Source organism: Camellia sinensis, chromosome 14 (assembly GCF_055761805.1).
Source record: "Camellia sinensis isolate YWXY chromosome 14, ASM5576180v1, whole genome shotgun sequence".
NCBI classification, from domain to species: Eukaryota; Viridiplantae; Streptophyta; class Magnoliopsida; order Ericales; family Theaceae; genus Camellia; species Camellia sinensis.
In genome coordinates this window covers 111,253,446-111,280,103 of record NC_138974.1, presented here as the reverse complement: position 1 = coordinate 111,280,103, position 26,658 = coordinate 111,253,446, and the positions used below count along the sequence as shown (strand labels likewise).

At 34.0% G+C, this 26,658-nt stretch overlaps 1 protein-coding gene across 8 annotated transcripts; it reads right to left on the bottom strand.

Moving 5' to 3' along the window:
• Positions 1-638: 638 nt before the first annotated feature.
• On the bottom strand, positions 639-17,708 carry LOC145807960 (chromatin structure-remodeling complex protein SYD-like). 8 transcript variants are annotated; one of them, XM_082907085.1, is made up of 9 exons: positions 17,307-17,581; positions 16,414-16,528; positions 16,237-16,298; positions 15,276-15,391; positions 14,401-15,165; positions 13,794-14,023; positions 4,214-4,380; positions 1,357-1,398; positions 639-864 (listed from the first exon to the last, which is right to left on the bottom strand). In XM_082907085.1, the coding sequence occupies exons 2-9, from the start codon at positions 16,516-16,518 to the stop codon at positions 861-863; spliced, it is 1,491 nt and encodes a 496-aa protein (XP_082763211.1). In that variant the 5' UTR covers positions 16,519-16,528; positions 17,307-17,581; the 3' UTR covers positions 639-860. The 8 variants fall into 8 exon arrangements, with proteins under 8 accessions (XP_082763211.1, XP_082763213.1, XP_082763214.1 ...); XM_082907081.1 differs by lacking the exons at positions 639-864; positions 1,357-1,398 and adding exons at positions 3,119-3,485; positions 3,561-3,625 and having other exon boundaries at positions 17,307-17,590; XM_082907084.1 differs by lacking the exons at positions 639-864; positions 1,357-1,398 and adding exons at positions 3,119-3,485; positions 3,561-3,647 and having other exon boundaries at positions 13,800-14,023; positions 17,307-17,582.
• Positions 17,709-26,658: the final 8,950 nt, after the last annotated feature.

Below are 26,658 nucleotides of genomic sequence, written 5' to 3'. Positions count from 1 at the left end.
TTTAGTCTTAAGCATCCAAGTCTCAGCTTTCAATGGCTTAATGCCGCTTAGAAAAGTCAGTGTCTTCATTTTGTTGAATTTTTGAGTTAGAGTAATGATATCATTATTCACCAGCTCAATTTGCACCGAAGAAGGTGGAAGAGGTAGTGATTGTTGCCTTTGTTGTTTTTTCATGGACTCAATTAGAGCCTCTAGCATTCATTCCATTCGGTCCATTCAAGCATCAAAGGATTCAGTTACATCATCACTCTTTATTCTTTCCATTTGCTATAAGTAAACAGAGCACTAATAAACATAGGCAAATGATTCTTTTACAGTTTCAGAGTGTTCATTTTCATTTCGGATTTTAGATATATTCCCATAACTCACACACACCTACATATGACAATGCTATGTCCCTAATTCTTTTGTAGGACATCATATAGCTCATATGGACTCATGTGTGTTGTATAACTCGTGCTTTGATACCATTCTGTCATGACTGAAACCCAACCCTATAGGTTTACCGTCATAATCGGCTAATAATCCTAAGATTACCAAAGGCCTCTAAGACAGATTCATAATATAAAGAGCTAGCAGAAGCAAATATCAAAATATAATTGTCCATAAAGTTGTGCAGACTTAAATGGGACAGAGAATTTTTAAACCTTATATACATATATCAACACATCATTCTTACGTCATTCATATACAAATAAAACAAAAAGGACATTGCCTTATTACAGATAAATAAAGACTTGTCCACTTGTTATAACATTTGTACACAAAAGACTTTCCGGAACCTCCACGTAAGGCACAATGGTTGGCATGACAAAAACAGATCTCCAGGCTACCATCTCTAGGCCTGGTCACGCGCCTAATCACCTATGTACATAATATAAATAATGAGCTGTAGCTTAGTAAATAACAACAGAGTAAAGGTTTTATGAATGATGTCTATAACAGATTCAGAAATTAGAATTCGGATTATATCAGATTCAGAGTTAGATACATTTTTAGATTTACATTCAGTCATATGTGGTTACATCTATTAGCTAGCAGAATAGATTGGTCAGAAAGACCCATATACAGAACAGATGGTCATTAAGACCCATATTCATATCAGATAAATGATTGTGCAGAATTGTAACAGATAACTATGTAGGTTTCGAAGATAGTTCCATGATTGAAACCCACAGAGATCCCTGGTACCAGGTAACATATAACAGATATCAGATGCTAAGGATGCCATGATTACATTTCAGAAAGTTGGACAATCATTCCTTCTAATCTGAAAATAACTTTTCAGAAACAGAGTATACCGAATAATTAGAAAATACTTAAGTACAAATATATCTTTATAGAGTTATTACTCACAGATAGCTCCAGAGACAGATCAGACGGACGGTTGTGCATGACCTACACAGACACATAACAGATACACATTGAAATACATGCTCTATAGATACTTAACTTATTACATTTCCTTCTTTAGTGTGTTTCTAATTCATATCCTTGTTATTATGGCCTAAACCATGGCTTAAGAATGTCTAAGATGGGATGAAGATGCAATTATGCACTTTGAAACACTTAGCAAAATTTTGAAAAACAGGACAGTTTGCTTGGGCCAAGCTTTGGTCGCTCGAACGGAATCCTTGGTCTGCAAAAGTACTAGATGGTCTCATTTTTTGCTCGAGCCAACCTTCAAACTCTGCAAAAGTATTGAGAGCACGACATATGCGCTCGAGCGAAGAAACCATCACTCAAGTAATCAAGCAGAATTCTAGAATATCAAGAATTTTGTTCTATGTTCAAAACACAAGTTCAAAGCATCAAAACCCATCCCTTTGGGCCAAAACTTAGGAAAACTCTTAGAAACTCATATAACATCATGAATTGAAGATCATTTAGCAAAATCAATGCCCAAAACTCGCCAATTCTTCAAAATTATACTTGAAACTTCATATTCATAACATGCATGCAATGACTTGGATTCCTTTCTCACAAATCACGACTTGGTGTTCTTAGCTCAGAGGAGTTGGCCTTATAAGGGTAAATTTCTTAAAAAAAAATAGCAAAAATAATAAAAATGAACATATTACTGAAATTCGGGAACACAAGTCTAAACATTGTTTATTTGTTCGAGAACAGATAACCGAACATTATTTTCTCACATCATAAACAAGTATGTGGAGATAAAATAGTAATTACTTTCATAAATTTTATTAGGTTTTTTGGAAGAGAGGCTCTTTAGGGTGTGGGAGTGTGCATTAAATTGAATGAGTGAAATGTTTTCACAAGAACAATTTTGGTATCATTTGGAAGGAGAAAATAAATTTTAAGAGTTTTAGAATTTATAAACGGGGGTCCGAAAAAATGAAGGGTCCAAAATAATTGATCGGTTGCTAATAGCAACACTCCAAACCAAAGCCCACAAAGACAAAATAAATAATAAATAATAAAAATGAGACTACCAGTATCCCTACCAAATAAAGTCAAACCCTAACTAAAATCCACCAGTGTATATATAGAGAGAATGAATGGAACAACCCAATTCAAAAAAAAATAAAAAATAAAAAATAATCCATCACAATGGCACAGCAAATCAAATAGAGAGATCACAAAGAGGTGTTACACCACCGAAGCTACAGGCACTGCGCAACTCCACCATCACTATTGTGCAACCCTACCGCTGCTGATGCAACTGATGTTGCGTTACACCATCACCATTGGACTTGATTTCATGGGGTTGATTTGGGTTTGATTTAGTGGCGATGGGAGAATAAAATGACAGATCACAATGGCAGTAGTGGTAGCAATTTGGGTTAAAGTAAAAATGGCGGCAGAGGTGGAGTTGTGTTGTGGCAATAGTTGCGTTGATGGTGGGTTATGTTAAGAAAAAATCATACACATAATATAATCATATATGTGTAGATATACAATGAAATAAAATTACGCTTAAATCTCCTCCAGCTATTGTTGATCAAGTTACGTGATGTGTATATATCTTATGAATCTCTTGAATATTATAGTACTTACTCACACTTTAGGAATAAGTATCTTCTAACCTATGCAAACTAGAGTGCCTCATTAATAGAAAACCATATGCCTATTTATTTAAAACTGTTAGATAGATACCTTATCAGATAAACCTTATTAGTTTCCTTCCATCAAGGAAACTCGTCAATTACTGAAAATTGATAGGCCTTAGCCAAACCACCATTAGCCTTTTTAGCATTTAGCCAACCTTAATAATTATCACCCATAACCTTAAATTAAATAAAAGATAAATACATATGAAAGGATAAATATACAAATAATACAAGCAGCCTCTCTTGAAAAGTTGGCCTTAGGAAGAAGTCCAGTAGATGACGGACGAGCTACTCTTTCAGTTTCCCTCACATTATTCAGTCTTCCAAACGGCATTGTATCTTCAGGAATATTATTTGGATCATTAATAGATAGCTCCTTTCCTTTATGGTCAATCAGCCCTTTTTGAGGTGCATCTGCAGTGCCACGTGTTATTCTTCAAGTAAATGCAATGGTGGGAAACTTAAAATAGAATATCAAGTAGTAGTTACCTTCTTTTTGAAGAAAGTTTCCAAGTGCAATTTCTAGATGTAATTTTTTTGGCATCAAGCCATTCCTGCATGTAGAAAACAATATATCTAGAATCCATAATTTTTACAATGTTTTATATGGTAAGTAATCTATATTCAAAGAGTGTTTGTTTGGGCTTTACTCAGCAAACTTATAGCTTCTCCCTTTTGAAATGTTATTTTGGACTGTTTGGTTAAACTTATTTCAAACAGCTTCTGATTCTAATAACTTATTTTAAGTCAAAAAAGCTGATTCTGAGAAGTTGTTCACCCCTTACTTCTGATTATCAACTTTTGTTGTGGACATTTTTTATTTTTTTAAAAATAGAAAAAGACCCAAATGGACTATAAAATATTATTATTATTTTTTATGAGAAATGTAGATAAGTAGTAAATAACAAAAAATAAAAGTTAATTGAAAAAGTTACTTCACAGCTTATTTAACAAACACTATTCAGCAACTTAAATCTATAATCTAACAGTTACACCAAACAGATTAACAGTTTCTGAGTAAAGTCATAATCTATAATCTGTTAAACTATAAACTATAATCTATAATCTGTTTTAACAGCTACACCAAACGGGACCAAAATAAATTAAAACGCTGAAACTGAAGCTTAGAAAGTGCCATATACCTGAATGCCAAAAATATAAGGCACTGAGCTCTGAGCTGTTTTAGATGTTGTTCCTTGAAAGGCATGTTAGAAACACCAGGAGCCAGGGAAGTAGGAGATTTTCCTGTATCACTAGAAGCAGCACTTCTAAGCATGTTCATTTCCATAATATTGCCTGGAATGCCACTCTGTTCACAAAACATCATATGGCAAAAGCAAACAAGGAAGGCTTCAAATATCAGACATCTAAAAGACTACAAACACACAAACTAAATATATGATCAATGCTTAATGAATTAAAACATAAAACCCCATTCAAATTAAAACAAGAGCATAATAAAACATCAACAATTAAAAAAAAGGCCTGTAGAACAATAAAATCACTCACAAACATATCTTTCAATTAACTGTAGATGCCAGCAATTCTCAAGAAAGAACTTATTCCAGACTCTTCTATTTATGGGGAAGGGGCTAGGGGTGGGGTTTCAATGTTTCATCTTTCCGATCAATTTGTCTTGTTCTTGAGGTCTCATCAATTGATATTATTGAACAAGGGGTTACTTCTGAAATCCAAAGGGCTATTGTGAATGAGTCTACCATTGTGTCTGAGTCCTTTCACGCTAAATTTCTCAAGGTCAGGTGAATGACAATCAGGGAGGGGTCTCAGGTAATCATTTTGACAAGGGGGGCCAGGTTTTTAGAGAAGGCGAGGAGGAAATGGAAAGATGGCTGAAGGAGTTGAGCAAGTATTGCCCAATCGAGGGGAATGAAGTGCCTCGTTTTATGCAGTTACTTCAGGTTATGGGATTGTCACTAGTAAAAATTAAGGAAACTTTTGGGCCATTTAGGAAGATTAATAGGGTCACGAGGGAGAAAGGCATTAGAAAGGAAGGAGAGAGTAGTAAAAACGGGGCAAGAGAACTAAGGAATTTAGCAAGTTCAATTAATTATGAGAGGAGGCGAGAGGAGGTTAGGGGTGAAATTGTTTCCCAATGAAAATTATAGTTGGAATGTAAGGATTTACTACGGAGTCATCAACCGGACATAGTTGTTTTTCAGGAGTCTAAAATAGAAGTGTGTGATAAGAGATTCATGAAAAGTCTTTGGGGAGCTAGACATAGGACATGGGTTTGTATGCCTTTAGTTGGTAGATCATTGTCCTATTGTGATAGAAAATTGCCCATTAAAATGGGAACCAATGCCTTTTAGGTTCAAGAACATGTGGCTGGAACATCCATCTTTTAAACAAAATTTTGAGGAGTGGTGGGCCAATGCTAGTTGTCATGGATTGGAAGGTTTTAAATTTATGCGAAAGTTGAAGATGGTTAAGGAGAATGTGAAGGGCTGGAATAGGGAGGTTTTTGGGATTTTAGAGTTTTCAAAGGAGGTGAAGCGTAGAATAGAAGATTTAGATGCCTTGGAGTCACAAGGAGGTTTAGTTGAGTCATTTAGGAGGGAAAGATCTAAGTTGAGATTGAAATTGGAAGAGTTGGTTTTTAGGGAGCAAATTTCTTGAGCTCAAAAAGCAAAGGTCAAATGGTTGAAGGAAGAGGATGTTAATTCAAACTTTTTTCACAAAGTTGCAAATGGGAAAAGGAAGAAAAAATTCATCAAGAGATTAGAAGTGAGCCCAAGGGTAGTGAAGGAAAGGGAGAATCAGATTGTCAGTGGAATTTATGATTTTTATTCTAAGCTTTATTCGAAGGAGGAGGTGAATAGACCGGGAATTGTAGGACTTGAATGGGGACCCATTGATCAGGCAATTGCATCGTGGCTTGCAAAGAAGCATGGACACGGACACGTGACACGACACGGATACGACACGGACACGCAGACACGGCAATTTTTGAAAAATGTAGGACACGACACGTGGGGGACACGGACAAAATATATAATTTTATATATTTATTATAAGTCATATATATGAACATGTCATTCTAAGACAATAAATAAATACATTAAAATACTAATTTCTATAAATTAACGTTATTTTTCCTTTATCATCTTATTCTAAGTTATTTTGTTCAAACTTATAATTAGTTTCGTGTGTCTAGTCGATGGACACGCATGTCCTTCAAGTGTCCGAAGAGTGTCCAAGTTTTAAATTCTTTATAAAAAATCAAGACACGTTTGGATGAGTGTCGGACACGTGTCGGGGGAGTGTCTGATGAGTGTCGGTGTCCGACACGGACACGACACGGATACGCCACCTTTTTAGAAGTGTCCGTGCTTCTTAGGTGGCTTGAAAGGCCTTTTGACGAAACGGAAATTTGAGAGGCAGTCTTCAGCTGTGAGAGAGGCAAAGCTCCAGGTCTGGATGGTTTTTCCATAGCTGTCTTTCAGAATTGTTGGGAGGTGGTTAAAGGGAATTTGTTGAGAACGTTTTCGGAATTTCATGAGTTGAGGTTTGTTAATTTGAGCTTATAAGATTTTGGGTAAGGTTTTATCAAAAAGAAGGATTTCTTTGGGGGAGACTGTATCTAAGGCACAAGGGGCTTTTAGACAAATCTTAGATGTAGCCTAAGTGGCAAATGAAATAGTGGAGGAATATAGAAGTTCAGGGAAGGACGACCTTATTTTTAAGGTAAATTTTGTGAAGGCATATGACCATGTGGATTGGTAGCTTTTGGATTTTGTAATGGACAAGAAGGGTTATGGTAGGCGGTGGAGATCTTGGATTAGGGGATGTTTGTCAACTTGCAATATGTCAGTTCTAGTTAATGGTAAACCAGGGGAACGCTTCAGGGCTTCGCAAGGGTTACGACAATGGGATCCACGATCTCATTCTTTTTATTTTGGTGGCTAACATACTGGAAAGGATGGTTGAGACAGCTAGACAAACAGGTCTTTTTACGGGTTTGGAGGTGGAAAGGGATAGAGTTAGTGTGACACATTTACAATATGCGGGTGATACCATATTTTTCTCTCCAAGAGATGAAAGTCAAATAGTTAATCTTTATTCGATTTTGAGACTTTTTGAGGTAATCTCAGAGCTTAAGATTAATTTGGAGAAAAGTAGTGTGATGGGCATTAATATGTAGCAATCAACTTCAGAATAGGGCGGCACTTTTAAGATGTGGTATAGAGTCACTTGCGTTCAAGTATTTGGGTCTTCCACTGGGGATAATCCTAGAAGTGAAGCTTTTTGGAATCCAGTGGTGGAAAAGATTGGCAAGAGGTTGGAAGGGTGGAGTAAGGCTTTATTGACACGTGGGGGAAAATATACTTTGGTTAAGAATGATTTGAGTGGTATTCCTATTTACTTCTTGTCTTTGTTCAAGATTCTGGTTAAGGTGGCAAGGTCACTAAAAACAGTTGACGAGGGATTTTTTTTTTGGAAGGCATGGATGAGGGGAGGAAGAATCACCTAGTGAATTGGGATTTAGTTTCATTACCTAAGGAGAATGAGGGTTTGGCTATCGGTAACATTTTGGCTAGGAACATGGCCCTTATTGGCAAGTGGTTATGAAGATTTTCACTTGAGATTGATTCACTATGGCATTCGATTATTAGAAGCAAGTATGGGACTCAAGACAATGGTAGGGATTCACAGGTGGTTCTGAGGGGCAACTGTCGTGCTCCTTGGAAATCAATTTCTCAAATCTTCATATCTTGGTCTCGTCATCTTTCTGTAAGGGTAGGCAATGGGGAACTTGTTGGATTTTGGAAGGATGTTTGGATGGATCAATCTTCTTTTGCTGCTGATTTTCCACATCTCTATAGAGTGGCTTGATCTCATAATTCTTGTATTGCTTCCATGACTTGTTCACTTTGGGCTCCAATTTCCTGGAATTTTGATTTTTCTAGGAATCTTAATGATAGAAAGGCTTCACAATTGAATTCCTTGTTGTCTAGAATTGATCATTTTTCTCTGGCTCCTCTATTGGAGGACAAGAGGGTTTGGGCTCTTCATTCATCCAAGATATTCTCTTATAAGTCTTTTTTTGATAAAATCATCAATAATCCTCAGGTTTCTCAGTTTCATTTTTGCAAAAGAATTTGGAAGGCTTGTGTTCTTCTAAAGGTAAAGGTGTTCATGTGTACCTTGGTTCATAAAGGTATTTTGACAAATGATTCATTGCCGAAATGGAGACCTAATCATTTTCTAAATCCTCAGTGCCATATTCTGTGTTGTAAGAATAAGAAATCCGTGGATCATTTATTTCTACAATGCCCAATCGCTTTGAATTTATGGCACAAATTTTTATTTTTTTTTGGAATGTTTTGTGGATAGCCCCAAAAGGGAATGCACATATACTCCTAGTTGACTTTCGCGCATTCGGAGGATCGAAAAGAGTCAAAATGCTATGGTCTTGTCTTGTGCCTTCTTCGCAACTTTTTGGATTCTATGGATAGAAAGAAATGTGAGGATGTTTGAAGATAAGTTTCGTGAGGTGGACCGTTTGTGGGATAATGTTTGCCACATAGGTTCTTTTTGGGTTTCAGGGAATTCTTTATTTAAGGGAGTCCCACTTTTTTTGTTAGCTAGAGATTGGTTGGCGGTGTGTAATATGTAGGATTTTGCTTGAAATTATCTTATTAGGGTTCTGCTCTTTGTATTTTCATTGTCCTTAAGAGGATGCCTCATCCTTGCTTCCTTTTTTGACTTTCAATAAAGTTCTTTGTTGTTGATCAAAGAAACAAAAAAACAAAAAAATTCACCATTCATCTTTTGCTAACAACTGCTATTATGTTTTCTTTTTTCTTTTTCTTTTCTTTCCTCTTCTAAAAAGAATGAGATACAGGACTGTGTAGAGTTCATGCCTCAAGTACTGCACAAAATCAGCATCTCTTCATGTTTAAGAATGTTTCTTCCAGTGTTCCTAAAATTGCACTGTAATGCAATGATAAACCCACACTAAATCTACCTCTTTCTTCTCTTTTCTAAAATCCTATGAATATTGTACTTCAAAACATTATGCCAAAAGAGTCCTCCATATAACCAGCAGCACCCTCCCAACAACAAATTACTTCCAGTAAAAATGATTGCAATAGGGAATAACAAACTACTGTTTGAACTTGACAGGCTAGAACAAATAATGACTACATCACAACAATTAGTCAATGCATAATAGACAACAGCCCCATTTAGAATCACTTATAAGCTACCTTTTATGATTATAACTTTTTACATTACTAGCTTAAAAAACTTAAATTAGTAGTAAATCTGTTTGGTGCAGCTTCTGACAATTTGTGAAAATAATTGAACTGTTTGGTTAAATAAGCTACATATAGCTTTTGTGTAGTGCAAATATCCATAATACCCTCAAAAGCTAGAAAGCACAAATACGGATACGAGGTACGGATACGATACGATACGGATACAGCGATACAACAAAACCTAAAAAAGTAAGATACGGGTACGGCTAGGATACGTTTCTAAAAAATAAAAAATAAATAAATTATCAGCAGTGAGTTACACATAAGCTCAAGAATGTTGAAAAACCACAGTAACTTTATGATGCAAAATACTAATCTTTAAGAATTAGATATTAATTTAAGGCAGTAGTTAGTTTAGTTTTTAAATTTTCAATAGGTCTTGCAAATATTTCATTTCAATATCAAGTCTAATATGTTGATATTATACTATCAAAACAATCCACAACTTGACCCTATGTTTTTTCCTTTTGCACTAGTCAAAAATATTCTACGCAAGTTTATTTACTTATTTATTTATTGATATTTAATTTTACTATTGTTATATTATCTTATTAATCCTTACTTCTATGTAGTTATAGGGGACATGCATGATACAATGAAGATATGTCAATTTGATGAATTCTATTACTTTAGCTTACTATGTTATTTTTATAAAAAAAAAAGTAAGCAAAGTATTGTAAGAATATTCTATTTATCCTCGCAATTATATTATATTATGATGTTATGCAAGAAATGATACAATTCTAATTTCGTAAAAGGATTAATATGTGACTTGGAGCATTGGATACTTCAAAATTAATTAAGAAGTATCCGATAATATGTGACTTAGAGCATCCGATACTTTAAAGCTAAGTATAAGATACTTCAAAATTAATGAAAAATTAATTAAGAAGTATCCGATACTTTTAATAAGTATCTAATATGTATCCGTAAGTATCCAAGGAGTATCGGTATCCGATACGGATATGTCTTCCTATTTGAAGTATCCGTGCTTCATAGCTCAAAAGTCTTTTTTTTTTTTTTTGTGTGTGGATAAATTACCCTCAAAAGTCTTGTTTGATACAGTTTAATTGTAAAAACTCAAATATTTCGAGAATTAACATAAATAATTAGATATCCAGTTGCATGCATTGAAAGTGCAATTCCACATATCAATTATCTAGATAGCCCTCCACAAATTGATTGGCAAATTGTTGCCACCTAAAGAAAGTGCGAGTAAGATATTTGTAAATCAGTAATAAAAGAGAAGGGTTTTTCTGTCACATAATTTAAGGGTTTCAAATAAGTTGAAAAAAGCTACAAATTGTAACTTTAGAAAATCTAACTTTTTTTGGTTGAATAAGTTGAAAAAGACAAATATGCTATAATCTAAAATTGCAACCAAACACCATTACTTTTTTTTTTAATCAAATAAGCTAAGTAAGTTGGCCTATAAGTGGGTACCAAATGGGGAGGCCAACTTCATCAAACAATTAATCTGGAAATTGATACTTCTCAAGGAAAAAAAAGCTTGGATTTGTCTTCCATTTTATAAATGAAAACAGTTGAGTCATAGATCACCAAATCAAGAAGCAAATGACTCAGGTAAATATCAACGAAACAACTAGTTTGTTGTCTTTCAGAGATCATCTTTACTCCTCCTTGAGCTTGTTTGGGAGATCACCTTTGGAGTGGTTTTCTCATGAGCAGTACAATAAAGTTGGTGACATGCTTCTTGTACCACTGTTCCATCACTTGTTTCCCACTCCATCATTCATTCGTTTTGTTCCCCTTCTAATCTAAAAAGATATTGTGTTTCTTACTAAAACAAAATTTGGAGAGAAGCCCATAAAATTGGGGAAAAAACAAGGACGCAAACTTATATCTTCTCCTAGACACTGTAACAACAAGAACTCTCAGAACCCTTTTTTTCCTATGAAGCATGGACACCTCTCCAGGGCTTGCGTATCAGTGTCAGAGTCGGACACGTTGTGGACACATGTTCGACACTCTCCTGAGAGTGTCCTCCTTTTTTTTTTGAATTTTTTGCAGCCGGACAGGGTCAGGACACATTTCGGACATTGCGGGGGTACAAAACATAATTTTTGAAACGTGAAGTGGGGGTCTCAAAATGTAAAAAACAAAAATTAAAACAATTAAACCAATTAGGAACCCTAGAATCAAACAGATTGAAGAGAAGAGACCAGAGAAAGGCTCACTGCTGCTCGTTGCCATATCCAAGGCATGTTCTTCGATTCTCTTCATTTTGTTCGATCTTCTTCTTCTGGTTCATTTGATCTTCTTCTCTCTTCTTCTTGTTCAATTTTCTTTTTCTTCACTCTCTCTCTCTCTCTCTCTTCTTTTTTTTTTTTTTTTTGGTTGATTAGTTTTCTTTGAAGGATAAATCAAGTTGTTGCTATTGCTGAAATTGTTTATTTTAATGATATGTTTATTAATTTTATTATAGAAATCAATTTTTTATTCTGAAATATGGCAATGGCTTCTACGGGTGATAGTTCTAATGACAAAGCTTATGATGATTTTGATGAGAACAAACCATTGTGGAAGTATATAACTAAATTAGCAAAACCTAGGGAAGGAGGAGGAAATTACCAATTATAATGTAATTTTTGTAATAATAATATGCAAGAGTAAGGGCACACTTGCTAAAACTCCCAGGAAAGGGAATTGGTGCTTGTAAGAAAGTTACAAGCCAAAAACTTTCATAAATGCAAAATGAGAATGGTGCTGCTGAGCTGAGAATTAAAAATGCCCATCCCAAAAATGTACCATTTCCTCCTAGTGTATCAGTGGGTAATAGTTATGCTTATGAATCAAAGGAGGAAAACATGTGAGAGTGGGAGTGGGACTGGGAGTGGGAAAGCACTCGACAGGAAGGATAGAGAGCAGCAAATCATTATATCTCTTACTCGTTTGCTGCAAATCATTATATTTCTGGATATTTGCCTCCTGGTTATAATTTGTTAAGAACCACATTACTTCAAAAGGAGAGGACAAATATTGATAGATTATTGCAACCAATTAGGGGCACATGAAAAGAAAAAGGGGTGAGCATTGTTAGTGATGGTTGGAGTGATTCTCAAAGGAGGCCTTTGATCAATTTTATGGCAGTGCATGAAAGTGGGCCTATGTTCATTAAGGCAATTGAATGTTCAGGAGAAACTAAAGGCAAATATTTCATTGCAAATTTGATGAAAGAAGTAATTAATGAGGTTGAGGCAAGTAATATGGTTCAAGTCGTCACTGATAATGCTCCTAATTGTAATAATGCTCCTAATTGTAAGGCAGCCGGACAACTCATTGATGCTCAATTCCCTCATATTCTATGGACTCCTTGTGTGGTGCACACATTAAATCTAGCTTTAAAAAATATTTGTGTTGCAAAGAATATTGAGAGGAATGAAGTCACATATGAGGAGTGTAGTTGGATTAGTGATATTGCCGGAGATGCTATGATAATTAAGAATTTTATCTCTAATCACTTAACGCGATTCGCTGTATACAATGAATTTGTGCCTTTGAACTTGCTTTCGGTTGCCGAAACATGATTTGCCTCCACAATTGTTATGCTCAAGAGGTTGAAGCTTATAAAACATGGTCTTTAAGCAATTGTGATTAGGGACAAGTGGAATTGTATAGAGAGGATGATGTTGGGAAGGCAAAATTTGTAAAAGAAAAGATTTTGGCTGATGTGTGGTGGAACTACATTGATTATATTCTTTCCTTCACAGGTCCTATATATGACATGCTAAGGGCTTGTGATACAAACAAGCCTTGTCTTCACTTAGGCCTCGTTTGGGAACAGGCTAATTTAGTAACTTTTTGGCTATTTAGCTAAAAAGGTAGGTAAAAAAAACTTGTATGTTTGGGATGACTTTTTGGCTAATTACGAAAAGATGTGCAAAAAGTAGAGAGAAAAAAGAATCTTTGACTTTTTGGTATGGGTTGTTGGCTTTTTGGCTAATTTAGTAGCTTTTTGGCTAATTGGCTAAAATAGCCTCTTGCCAAACGAGGCCTTAGTGTATGATATGTGGGACACAATGATAGAGAAAGTGAAGAGGACAATATATAGGCATGAAGGGAAAAGAGTAAGATCTAGTAAATAAGGCAAGCAAGAGTAAGATACTATAGAAAAGAAAACATGGAGAAAAATTTGGCAGAGTTTTAATACGCAGGTGAAATGGAGATTGACCATGGTGAACCCCCATAATACACCATGAGACAGACAACTGCACGCACAGGTGTGCCTCTGCTACATAATAACGATGAGATATTACAGCATAGCAACAAGCACTAAAGCTATCATCATCTTCAAATTTAATCTTGTTTGAGATTAATAAGAACACAAGGGAAGCTAAAGCAGACTATAATTCAGTAACATGATCATGACCTCACTTTGCTAGAAGAATGAGAACCATATTAATGAATAAAAATGAAATACCCGAACCATCTTATTCGTATTTGCTAACACATTTGAAGTTCCTCCATCATGCTCAACTGAAGGCGAGGCAGAAAATGGCTCCTTGATTCTTTCCTTATTCGCATTTACAACCAAGCCAAGATTATCATATGAAGCACTGCTGAAATGCATTGGACTCATGATTCCTTGCTCCACTGGTGGATATGAACCAGAAGAACCAGGGGCTGCTCCATGAACCTTGCCAGATGCACCTGAAATTTGGGCAGCACTTTGTGAGATATTACAATTTACAACTCAGTATTTCTTTACAGCACTTCAAAGGTCAGCAACTTACAGAAAGTAGTGTTCATTTCTCAGCAAAACACAAGCACACAAGAAAACACACAACATGCACGCATTCACAAATGGCAGACACAGAATTTCCCATTATTACACCCCGGCAACCAGGAATTCAAAAATCTCAAGAGAAAGTATTCAAGTTATCATGTGGTTATAGATTTAGAATTTTTAGCAACTTCAGCTCTGATCGAAAATGAGACATTTCCATATTTTCCACACAAAATTCACATGCATAGTTTTCAACAAACTAAATGATGATTATTTTACTAATTCTTTAGAAATTACTTACTTGATCCAACAGGAGCATTTGACTGGTGCATCAATATTTCTGCTGTCGAATTACCAGAGCCAGCATTAGAAGGAAACCTTGACACTTGAGATTTTTCAAGTGGAAATTCTGTCATATTGTGATTCCATAAACCCCTGGAACTAAGAATGTCAAGTGTTGACAGTCTCGAGCCTCCATGCTGTAGACCTAAAGCACTAGAAGACACTTCTATTTCTTCAGGGAATTTTGAATTTGCAGCTTGTGAAATCGAATTGGTGATGTTTGTTGAGCTCATGCTACTAGGTAAAGTGGGGATATGTTCCATCTGACCACTGCCCTGGACCAAATTGAAATGGCTACGCTCGCTGCCTTTAACAGATAAACTCCCGGGTGGTTTAACCTTGTTCACCGACTTCCCCTTCCTTGCATGAAGGTTGCCGGTATCAACATGCTGGGGGTTGTCAATATGTGGCTCAGCAGTAGATGATGAATCAGCCCTCTTTCTCTGACTGCTGGCCTTCTTACCATCATTCTGATTTGCTTTATCCCGATTTGATGTATCATGCCTTTCCTGTGACTGAGAGTTGGCAGACCTAGTTTCCAAACTGGATGGACTTTCATCATCGAGAGACTTAGTACCGAGACGGGATACGGATCCTTGATAAATATCATGTCCTGCCCCACTTGGGCCAACAGGTGGCCTGCTTGAAGGATGTGAATTGGCGACCTCACTTTCAGACATGCCTGCTTTAGAATCCTTTGCAATTGCAGCTGTTTGAGAAGACCCTGCATTGACAATATCTCCTGAGTCCTAACTTAATACTACATCCCATGCAATCAAATGTATTCCATGCCAAACCAAACAGCATTCAGCAATTTGGTAGGCTTATGTTTACCTGCAAACTGTGTTGATAAAGAATCTCCCATGTGGGTTACACCAGACAAAGGAAAGCGTGATGAATTCAGAGCCTCCATGTCAATACTATGCTGATTGATGACAGTCTCCATTGCCCTTAAATGAAAAAAATTAAATTAAGAGCATAAGGAAGAGAGTGAGGAATAACAGTGAAATGAGTGATCACATTAACAGGCCATTCAAAGCACTCCAAACTGAGCTTTTAGGTTAAATAGTCATCTCCTAGTCTCTAATAACCTAAAACTCGAAATCAGTAGGTATGATCCGATGAGTGATGAAGAACATATCAAGAAATCCATCTGAATCATTTATATCACCCAAGATGGTGAGAGAATCCTAAAACAAAGTGTTAGTTATCATGCGTGGATGAAAATTATCAAAAAATCAAAATAAATTAACAGTGCACGTTCTGGCTCAACTCAAGTATGAAAGTCTAGACTATGGGTCATCATGCAGTTCCCAAATGGTACTTTTTTGCAGTGGATCCTGCCACTCTTATCTTTCAAAATATACATAGTACACTAGATTATGAAGTCAGCAGCTGACTGACAGCATGGTGCTGCTAATGGTTGAATAGTTCAGAAATCAGCAAGTAAATTTTATTGGATAGTTCAAAAAACAGCAAGTAAATTTTATCGGTAACATGGTGCTAAAAAATAAATAATTTTCAGTGTATAAGACTACGGAAGACTTCAGAAACTTGGACTCCAATGTCATTATAAACTCAACCACACTTAAAAGTATTGTTTTATTTCATCATCTCATTAAACACAATTTGTTGGATGTGACAACTATTCATGAGAAGTGAGCTGCAGAAACTCCAGTCCATAAATTCTTTTTGTTTGTGTCAATAATCTAATGGAGTATTGTCTACAAGGCCCGATAGACTTTGCAGGACATAAGATAATTAAAAAATATTGATGGAGCTGGGCAGGCTTCACCTTGATATCACTTGATATGGCATTGAATTTTCCTTCCCACTTGATCTCATGTGCTGCAATATCTGAAATTCAAATAGACAATATCCATGAAAATAGTAAACAAATATATTGTCACATAAAAACTACAAGGCAGAAATAAATTGAAGTAGGCAGCTGCAAAAAGGAAACTATACACACCACATAAAGTTTTCTAGCCAATTTTGTAGGCTCGTCTGTAGATTCCTGAATAAGTTTATGCAGAAACTTTGCAGCCTCCAGCTCAACATTAGGTGGAGCCGCCATCTTGTTTGAACTACAACACAACATTAAAAATCAAGCCACTCACATCAAATTCACAACGCAACCAGATCCTGACAATCTAGATTGTATTTCAAGTCTAAATCACAATATTATCATAATTATGTTCTATTTAAAAAAATAAAATAAAATAGTTCATGGCTAGTGATGTAAACCGTTCCGTTCGGTTCGGTTCAGTCAGTGTTGAGGAAAAATTTAGCACCAAACCAAACCTTTCGGTTTTGTCCATTTTTTTGGTTTGGTATAGAGAAGGGATGTACATAAAAACTTGTACAATTTCACATTGAGAATAAATAGAAAAAGTAACAAAGTTCCTATATAAATGTTTATCTCCCTAGTTTTTATCGCAAAATGTAATCTTCTAATACTCAAAAGAATTTAAATATAATATTTCGGTCTATTCGGTTTGTATCGGTACGGAAAACCCTAAACCCTAAACCAAAATTTCAATTGATATTGATATTGAATGGCCAGTTCGGTTCCATTGGTTTTTCTTACACCATTATTCAAGGCCACGATTGCAATAACAACACAAAAACAAACACCAATAAACACTGTGAATCGATATTTATCAATGTTTTCAAAGGCGAAATTGAGGAGCGAATCAGGGCAATAACGCCTCAGGGCGTACAATTTTATGCGCCGAACCAACTAGAACTAGGCGAAATTGAGCTTTAATGGTTGAGGCGTACGTACGCCCCTTCTGTGATGGAAATTAAAAAGAAAAAAAAAATTGAGAGGCATATGAGAGAGATACGACATAGAAGGCAAACCTAGGGTTTTGATTCAATGATTCATTGGCTTCTGATCTGTAAAGACGTTGTTGATTTCAAGCTTTGATTCATTTCCTCCAGCTTCGATTTGTTGCTTCTCGAATCATATTTGCAGAGATCATTGATTTCAAGGTTTGATTCTTTTTTTCTCCATCTTCGATAATTGTTGTTGCTTCGAATCAGATTTGCGACAGCACAACAGCTACTCCTCTCGGTCTCTCTCAACTTCACTCCCTTCTCGTCTCTCGATTCTCTCTCTCTCTCTCTCGGGCTTTTTCCAAAATAAGCCTATTTTGCATTTTATTTCCCAAACTAGGCCAACTTACGAGGAAATTCCCAAAATAAGTTGAAGCGCCATTTCCATTCGCGCTTTTACTGTGAGGAGGTCGAAATTTGATGAACAGTGTAATCGCTATTCCAATTTGCGAGTTTTATTAAGAAAATGCTGTTGCAAATAGTGCTTCATTTGGTTTGTGAAGAAAACGCTATTCCGAATAGCGCCTTCACTGTTACAATAGCGCTTCATTTGGTTTGTGAACAAAACGCTATTCCGAATAGCGCCTTCACTGTTGCAAATTTTGGTTTGTGAAGAAAACGCTATTCCGAATAGCGCCTTCACTGTGCACTTACAAACTCACCATTTCTAATAACGCTTTCAAACACAATAAAACACACCCAAGCCATGTTTTTTACACTCCTCACCCTCAGCTCTCGATCTCCCTCTACTCTCGATCTCTCTCGCTCTCTCGCTCTCTCGATCTCCCTCTGCTCAACTCTCACTGTCGCTCTCGCTCTCCCGCTGCTCTCACTCTCTGTCTCTGTCTCCGTGGTATGGCTCTATCTTTTTTTCTGAATTTTATGTATTTATTTATTGTGTTTGTGAATGTGTGTTTGTGAATGTGTGTTTGTGAAAATGTGAATGTTAGGGTTTTAAATGTCAATTATTAAATGTGTTGGTTGTAATGTGTTAGGGTTTTTTATCAGTGTTGTGAAAATGTTAGGGTTTGGAATTTTGCTTCTGAATCAGAAATCAGAAATTATGTTTGTGAATAATTTGAAATATCTATATTTCGAAATCATCTTCTGCAGAAAATATAGACATCTTCTTCACCAATATTTGTTCACCTATATTTGAGCTAGATGCCATACTTGTTGAATTGGAATATAGACATTTTGAGCTAAATGTCTATATTTGATCTATACACAAAATCATCTTCTTCACCTATATTTGTTGAATTGGAATTATGAAATGTCTATATTTTGATATTTGAAAGCAAAAATTGGAATTTTGAAATTATGCTTGTGAATCAAAATGTCTATATTTTTTTTGGAATTTTGAATTGTGTATATTTGTTAAAATGGAAATTTTAACCCCATATTTTTTATTTGTTGTTAGAATTTTAAAAAAATTAGGTTAAGAGGAATGAAATTTTAAAAAATATGGGGTTAAGAGGAAATTAGGTTAAGAGGAAATTTTAACCCCACATAAACTAAAAAATTTATCAACCTATATTTGTTGAAATGGAAATTTTATTTGTTGCTTGTTAAGAGGAATTAAAAGGAAATTAGGTTTTGAAATTAGGGTTTTAAAAGTAATTTTTTTTAACTAAGAATAAAATTAAAAAAATTGAAATTCATATAATTGATAATTGTTAATGTCATATTATGAAATTCATATAATTGAGAATTGAAAATTGAAAATCGAAAATCATTTTATGAAATTCATGAATTCAAATATTTATGAGTAACATAACTAAGAGTTTGTTTGAATTGGAATTTGGAATTTTTCATGAACCAAATAACATATGGCCCCATGAGTGTGGACTGTTCACCAAGTGTGGACTGTTCACCAATTATCCCTATTTTAAATTGATAATGTTATATAAATTAATAAATTTGTATTATAAAAAAAAATTAACTACTAGTATAACACCTATTACATCATTGACATAATTCATGCTTTAATTTTAAAAATTTTATTTGGACATGATATATCAATTATTAAGAATAATTTATAAAATTTATGAATTTGTATAATGTTTTTCATTTTGTATATGTTATATACGAAGTTGATGTGTTAAAGTCAATTTGCTTTAATCATATATACAGTTAGAGTATTCTTTATTTGTTACACATAATTACTAATATACATAGCATGAATTGTTCACTTTATGGTTGTATATTGAATTTTTTATTCAGTTTGTACATCAATATGAATTGTTCACAAAAACAAGTTAGATCAAAGTAAAACCAAAAATGAAGTGTAGTTTAAACTATAATATGCAAATATTAGATTAAACTAATGAAGGAGCCATGTGGGTTCTATTTGAGGTAGTATAATGTGGAGATTGTCATTATGCTTGCCCAAGCACATGGTGTGGTGGGTGGTGGGGTTAAAAATCTTTAACTTTTTCATGCATGCTTTGATCCACAATCTCTGTTTCGTCTATTTTTTTATTTTTTTAAAAGGATGAAAATAATATTACTTTTTGATTTCTTTTTTGTGAATGTTCAAATCTATGCAAATTCTTGATCTACAGTATCTGTTTGTTTCTTCTATTTTTTAAAGGATGAAAAGAAGAGAACTTTTTCATTTTTGTTTTTTTTCACAATGTTCAACTCTTTGCCTACTCTTGTGATCTTGTTTTTTTCACAATGTTCAACTCCACTATTTGCCTACTCTTGTGATCTTGTGTTTTTTCACAATGTTCAACTCCACTCTTTGGCCTCTTTTGGGAACATAGTTTTTAGTCATTTTTTTTGGTTTGTAGAAAATTAAGATAGCATTTGATAACGTTTACGTTTTTTATTTATGTTTACAAAAATTTTATAAACTGATTTTTGTTTATTTTTAAAAAAACATAAATTATAAACGGTTTGAACAAAATGTTTTAAAAAATTTAAAAACATAAACTAAAAAATATGGGGTTAAGAGGAAATTAGGTTTTGATTTGTTGAAATGGAAATTTTAGCATTTCAAAATTTTAAAAAATATGGGGTTAAGAGGAAATTAGGTTAAGAGGAAATATGGGGAAATTTTAAAAAATATGGGGTTAAGAGGAAATTAGGTTAAGAGGAAATTTTAACCCCACATAAACTAAAAAATTTATCAACCTATATTTGTTGAAATGGAAATTTTATTTGTTGCTTGTTAAGAGGAATTAAAAGGAAATTAGGTTTTGAAATTAGGGTTTTAAAAGTAATTTTTTGTAACTAAGAATAAAATTAAAAAAATTGAAATTCATATAATTGATAATTGTTAATGTCATATTATGAAATTCATATAATTGAGACTTGAAAATTGAAAATCATTTTATGAAATTCATGAATTCAGATATTTATGAGTAACATAACTAAGAGTTTGTTTGAATTGGAATTTGGAATTTTTCATGAACCAAATAACATATGGCCCCATGAGTGCGGACTGTTCACCAAGTGTGGACTGTTCACCAATTATCCCTATTTTAAATTGATAATGTTATATATATTAATAAATTTGTATTATAAAAAAAAATTAACTACTAGTATAACACCTATTACATCATTGACATAATTCATGCTTTAATTTTAAAAATTTTATTGGTACATGATATATCAATTATTAAGAATAATTTATAAAATTTATGAATTTGTATAATGTTTTTCATTTTGTATATGTTATATATGAAGTTGATGTGTTAGAGTCAATTTGCTTTAATCATATATACAGTTAGAGTATTCTTTATTTGTTACACATAATTACTAATATACATAGCATGAATTGTTCACTTTATGGTTGTATATTGAATTTTTTATTCAGTTTGTACATCAATTGGTTGGCATAATCTAGAACTAAGTAGGTAAATTTCATTTTCGATTTGCCACTCACCCAAATAATACTGACTTACGAAAATCTGTAAGTCCAATCACTTGTATAGATATTATGGTACACTGTAAGGAATATTACCTTATTTTGTATTCACCCAACAAAACATTATTTTGTGAAAATTGATTTTTAAAAAATTAAAATTGATAAAAAAAATTATGTTTATCACCCGTTAAAAATAAAAAATAAAAAGCAACCCAATTTCATATTAACTTTTTTAACTTATAAAAAAGTCAAAGAAATCATTAAAAAAATAATATCAAACAAGTTTTTAGTCATATTATTTATAAATTAAGAGGTCAATAAATCAATTTTTACTTAAAGGCAATGGATGATTACTGAAAAACATAAACGCATGACTTTCCAAGAGTACCTAATAATTTTTCCTCATTAAAAAAATATCAAACAAACTATTAGTTATGTTACTCATAAACCGATAATTCATATTATGTTACTCATGAATTGGAATTTTTCCTCATTCAAATTCATATTATGTTCTCTCAAATATTTAATTTTGACTCTATTTTATTAAATAAAACATTTTTTTATTGACTTCAAAATAATAAATGAAAAGATTATGTTCTCTCAAAACATTTAATTTTGACTCTAGTTTCTTAAAAAATAAATATTTTTATTGACTTCAAAATAATAAATGAAAATATCATGTTCTCTCAAAATATTTAATTTTGACTCTATTTTATTCAAATAATAATATTTTGGTATAGTTTCGTTTGGTTTATTTCACTATATTTGGGGTCAGACACCCAGAATATGATTACAAATTTTTAGAATTTATTTTCATTTGGGTTTAGCTAAAGGTTTCCACTTAGTTGTTAACTATCGAAATCCATACTTTAGGACATAGCTTATTGCAGGTGTCTGCATATAAGCACATACTCACTTGTAAACTGTATGTAAGATCATTTTGCACTCTGCCCCTCCAAGCTAACCAACCAAAAAAGTGTAATTTTGGGAGGTGCCACATTCTTTCACAACCATTTGCAAATCAAACCAAAAATTTATTTTTGTCAAATTTATTTATATTTTTTCAAAAAAATCAAAAAATAATTAAAAAAATAAAATCAAACCGCTATATCATGTATTATCTTTAATATACATTCAATAAAATTAGTAATTTTTATAAAAAATATTAACTTTGATATTAGAATAATTTGAAGAAATTTCATCATAAAATACTAACATTTAATTTTATAATCTTGTCATAGAAATTTTAAAAAATTTAATGAGCTGAATTTGTAATACATATAATAGCATTATAGTAGAAATTAAAATTTCCTCACAAAACTTAAGAAAATTAGAAAAAGTTTTTGAAATGGGTATTAAACGAAGTGGTTTATCGCCACTTCCGCTTTGTGACTGTCCGCCACCATTGAAAAGGAAAATCTGAACATTATGTTTTTATAATTTTTATTTTGATTTATATAATTATAAGTCATTATTACATTTTTGTTGATTCCTTCCTTAGTTTCATTAAGTAGAACAATATCATCAATGAATAACCCACACCATGAGATATTCTCCCAAGTATGAACTCATCCATGACGAAGGCAAATAAGGGTATGAACTCAACTCTCCATTATTTTTATAAATAAAGTACTAAAAACTTTTTCTCCACTCATCAAACATTTTTGTACTCATTAGAATCTTATTAAAGAATTTTTTCAATCATGACAAACTCCTCCTTATCTAAACATTTCCAAACCCTCAATAGGGAAACAATCTTATCCTAATAAATTACCTGATTTCATCTTCTTCAGTGCAAATTCCACCTCAAACTCCCTTAGTCAACGATAAACCTATATTCTTTGGTTTCATCTACACTATCATATTCATCTCTTAAGTTTTTAAATGTTTTTCATTTACCATTAAAGAAACATGAACCTTTTTTAAGGTAAACATTTTACAAGCCCTATACCTAGACTCACATCTTTTATGAATACAAAGCACTAATTCGAGATCCCGATGAATACAAAATACGATTAAATCGTTGCGTAAATTAACGGTTCTGTAGAGTTATTATTATTTATTTATTTATTTATTTATTTATTTTCAGTGAATGCCTTTTAAAAATTGATCATATTGTAATAGGGAGACCCTTGCCGCAATGGTAAGGTTGTTTTATTATGCTGATAATAATGCTTGTGGTTATATGGACATTGTTTCGATATATGTATATTGCTCATATTTTAATGTTTACTGTTTCATTGAAACAAGTATATGGCAACTGTTCCAATTATCTTCTACTGGGGGGGAAACATAATTCGGGATCCCGATGAAGGTGCATCATATGATGCTGAGCCGAAAGGGATATATGGGGTGCAACTTGGCACCACACTTAGCAATTTGGAGGAGATGTTTATGTCCAAGGTGGCAAGTTACGGGGAAACAGTCCGATTGATCTTCAAATGCAGATATCCTTATCGCCAGTGGCAAGCAACCAGCAAATACAAAATATTACCGATCAATGACGATGAGGCGTTGAACACCGTATTAAGTATCGGTGGAAGTTTCCAACCACCAAATTGTTTGGAAGTGTACATTGAGAAACAGGTTGTACAAAATCTTCCGAATATAACACAGATGGATTCTCATCCGTTCACTACATTGCTGACACAAGGGATTGACACGACAGCGTTTCAGTCTCGTATGTATGAATCGAATGAATGTTATGCAGCTGGCTACACACAACAGACATTTCATGGCCATGGTGGAGAATCAAGTTCACGTGGTGGATACGAGACTGAATTTCACAATAACACCGAAGATGTGCCCACCTACAGTCATGCCCACCTACAGTCATCATACCACTCCAGTTGAAGTTGCTGGTAATATGGCTGAAACGGTTAATTCTGTGCAGTTTGCTGACAGTGACATGTACGGTCCTGATGTCGCCCTAGACAATGATGAGAATGAAATGTGTGATGAAGAAAATTTATTGGGTGGATCAGATGATGATGATGATGAAGAAGATGATGCCGACGCTCCCGTTGATATTCAGAATGCCCCCATTCCACCTAGACCTGAAATCCCTTTCTATGAAAACATTCACATAGGTTGTGATTTTAACAATTTTTTTTTACTTTTTAGGTGTATTGTAATGGTTGTTAATTTATTGTTATTTTGTTCTGACACCCCCTCAAAATTTGTATGAATTGCATAATTCCAATGGGCACAGTAGGTAGGTATGTGGCTTTGTGCAGTGATGCATCTGACTTTGTGCAGTGACACGGTGATGCATGTGACTTTGTGCAGTGATGCAGTGATGCATGCCACTTTATGTAGTGATGCAGTAATGCATGTGACTTTCTGACTTTGCGATGCTTTCTCAGATTACGTGATGCATGTGACTTTCTGCAGCGCAACTTACATGCTTTGTTTTTTCGTCACATTTCAGAAGTCATCTAAGTCACATTAAAACGACTGTGAAAAGAAGCAGAAAATGCTATTATGTTGGTGAAAAAAAACATGATGGATGGTTGTATAACAACAATGAAAATGGGATGACTGTGAAGTTCATTAACTGTAAATAAGATAAAATATAGGCTGTAAAGTTCCAATCGTGTTTACATATGAGGTGACCATTTTATTAGTTTGGTGCAAAAAATAACGATAGTTTTATAGGTCTAACTGAGTTGGACGGTTGTGTATTTACTTGCACTCTGTTTCATAGTTGTTTATGAACAATATTACTTTAAAGCCGTTGTTTTTATTTTTGATTTAATTTATAATTTTTTTAAAACACCTATATGTACTGAAAACGTCAATTCCAAGTGACTACTTATTGTATTACAAAAGTAAGCATGACAAAATAGTTTCATGTGGCGATGTGACAACTCACTGCATTTAGTTTTATTTGACAACTCACTGCTCGAATATGAAGGGATTGCATTGTGATTCTCTGGCCTACAATCCGAGCAGTTTTATCTGACAACCACGTCCGTGACTACATCATAGGTACAATATATTTTTCTACCCATTGTGCAAACCACTTTTTCTACAATATTTTTTACTTTTATGTATTTATTAATTTGTTATTTTTTATTAATTTGTGCAGTGACACGGTGATGCATGTGACTTTGTGTAGTGATGCAGTGATGCATGTCACTTTATGCAGTGATGCAGTGATACATGTGACTTTCTGACTTTGCCATGCTTGTATACGTTGTGACGTTTTTCCTCCCATTATATCAGAGCATGTGACTTTATACAGTGATGCAGTAATGCATTTAAGAATTCATGTAAGTCACATTAATACGACTGTGAAAAAAAGTAGAAAATGCTATTATATTGGTAAAAAAATATCATGAACGATTGTGTAATAACAATGAAAATGGGATGACTGTGAAATTCATTAAGTGAAAATAAGATAAAATATAGGCTGCAAAGTTCCAATCGTGAAAATGAGATAAAATATAGCATGAGATAATAGTTTCATGTGGCGATGTGACAAGTCACTGCATTTTGTTTATTTGACAACTCACTGCATTTTGTTTTATCTGACAACCACGTCCGTGACTACATCACAGGTACACAAAGTCACGGGTACTCAAAATTGCATGAAATGAATAACATAAAATAATATCACGTGTATCACATATTCCATAGTGCCTCAGGACGCATTATCGTCACCAGATCACCTCTAGTTAACCCCCACTGTGATGTCTATAAATACCCCAGTATGATGTTTGTTGAAGTCATAACAATAGTAACATATCTACAATTACTATTATTATTAACTTTTTTATTTTTTGAACAATGTCTTCAAGAGGTGCAGGAAGTTCACGCCGGCAAAGAAATCCGAAAGTGTGGCTGCTACCTCCATTTACGTATGACTACAAGAGCGAAAAGTACTCAAGTCCGAAGGATTATTATGCTGGTATCCGAGCAGAATGGGCGTTCAGGGTAACGGAGCAAGAAGGATTGTATAATGATCTACGTAACTTTGGGGCACCGGTACCTCATCGTCGTTCATTGACCATGGCTAGACGAAATGTGAGTGACTATGAAATAGCAGTTACCAGAATTAAGAAGGAGAACAACAGAATGTTGATGCGGAGATGTCGACATTTCATGCTTCAGCTAGCCACCGAAATGGCAGAAGCAAGCAACCAAGATTTGACAATGACTGAACGAAATAATGTCTTAAATAATGAAAAATATTTCTCTGACTATTACATGTCAGATGAGGAATAAGAAATCAAACACCATTATCTTCCATATATGTTTGTATGTATGTTGTGTTATATGTTCGTTACTAGAGTGTAAGACAATGTTGTTGTTAATCTAACGTACGGATGTATTTCAAGTATTTGTTTTATGAACCTGAACTTCATGACTTTCTTTATTGAATTGCAATGAGTTAATGAATGTTCTGGATTAATAAATGGATTAATGTATGTTCAATTATGTGAATACTTAAAACACATAAAACATAACAGGTAGCTCGGTCAAAAGCTTCCCTTAACT

Excerpts from the sequence above, each read along its gene's own strand:
- LOC145807960 (XM_082907081.1), bottom strand. The coding sequence starts at position 16,518 with ATGGCGGCTCCACCTAATGTTGAGCTGGAGGCTGCAAAGTTTCTGCAT. Across the intron at positions 14,024-14,400 it reads AAATGCTCCTGTTGGATCAA|GTGCATCTGGCAAGGTTCAT; the intron begins GTAAGTAATTTC and ends CCCAAATTTCAG. Across the intron at positions 3,626-4,213 it reads CTTATATTTTTGGCATTCAG|GAATGGCTTGATGCCAAAAA; the intron begins GTATATGGCACT and ends TTCTACATGCAG.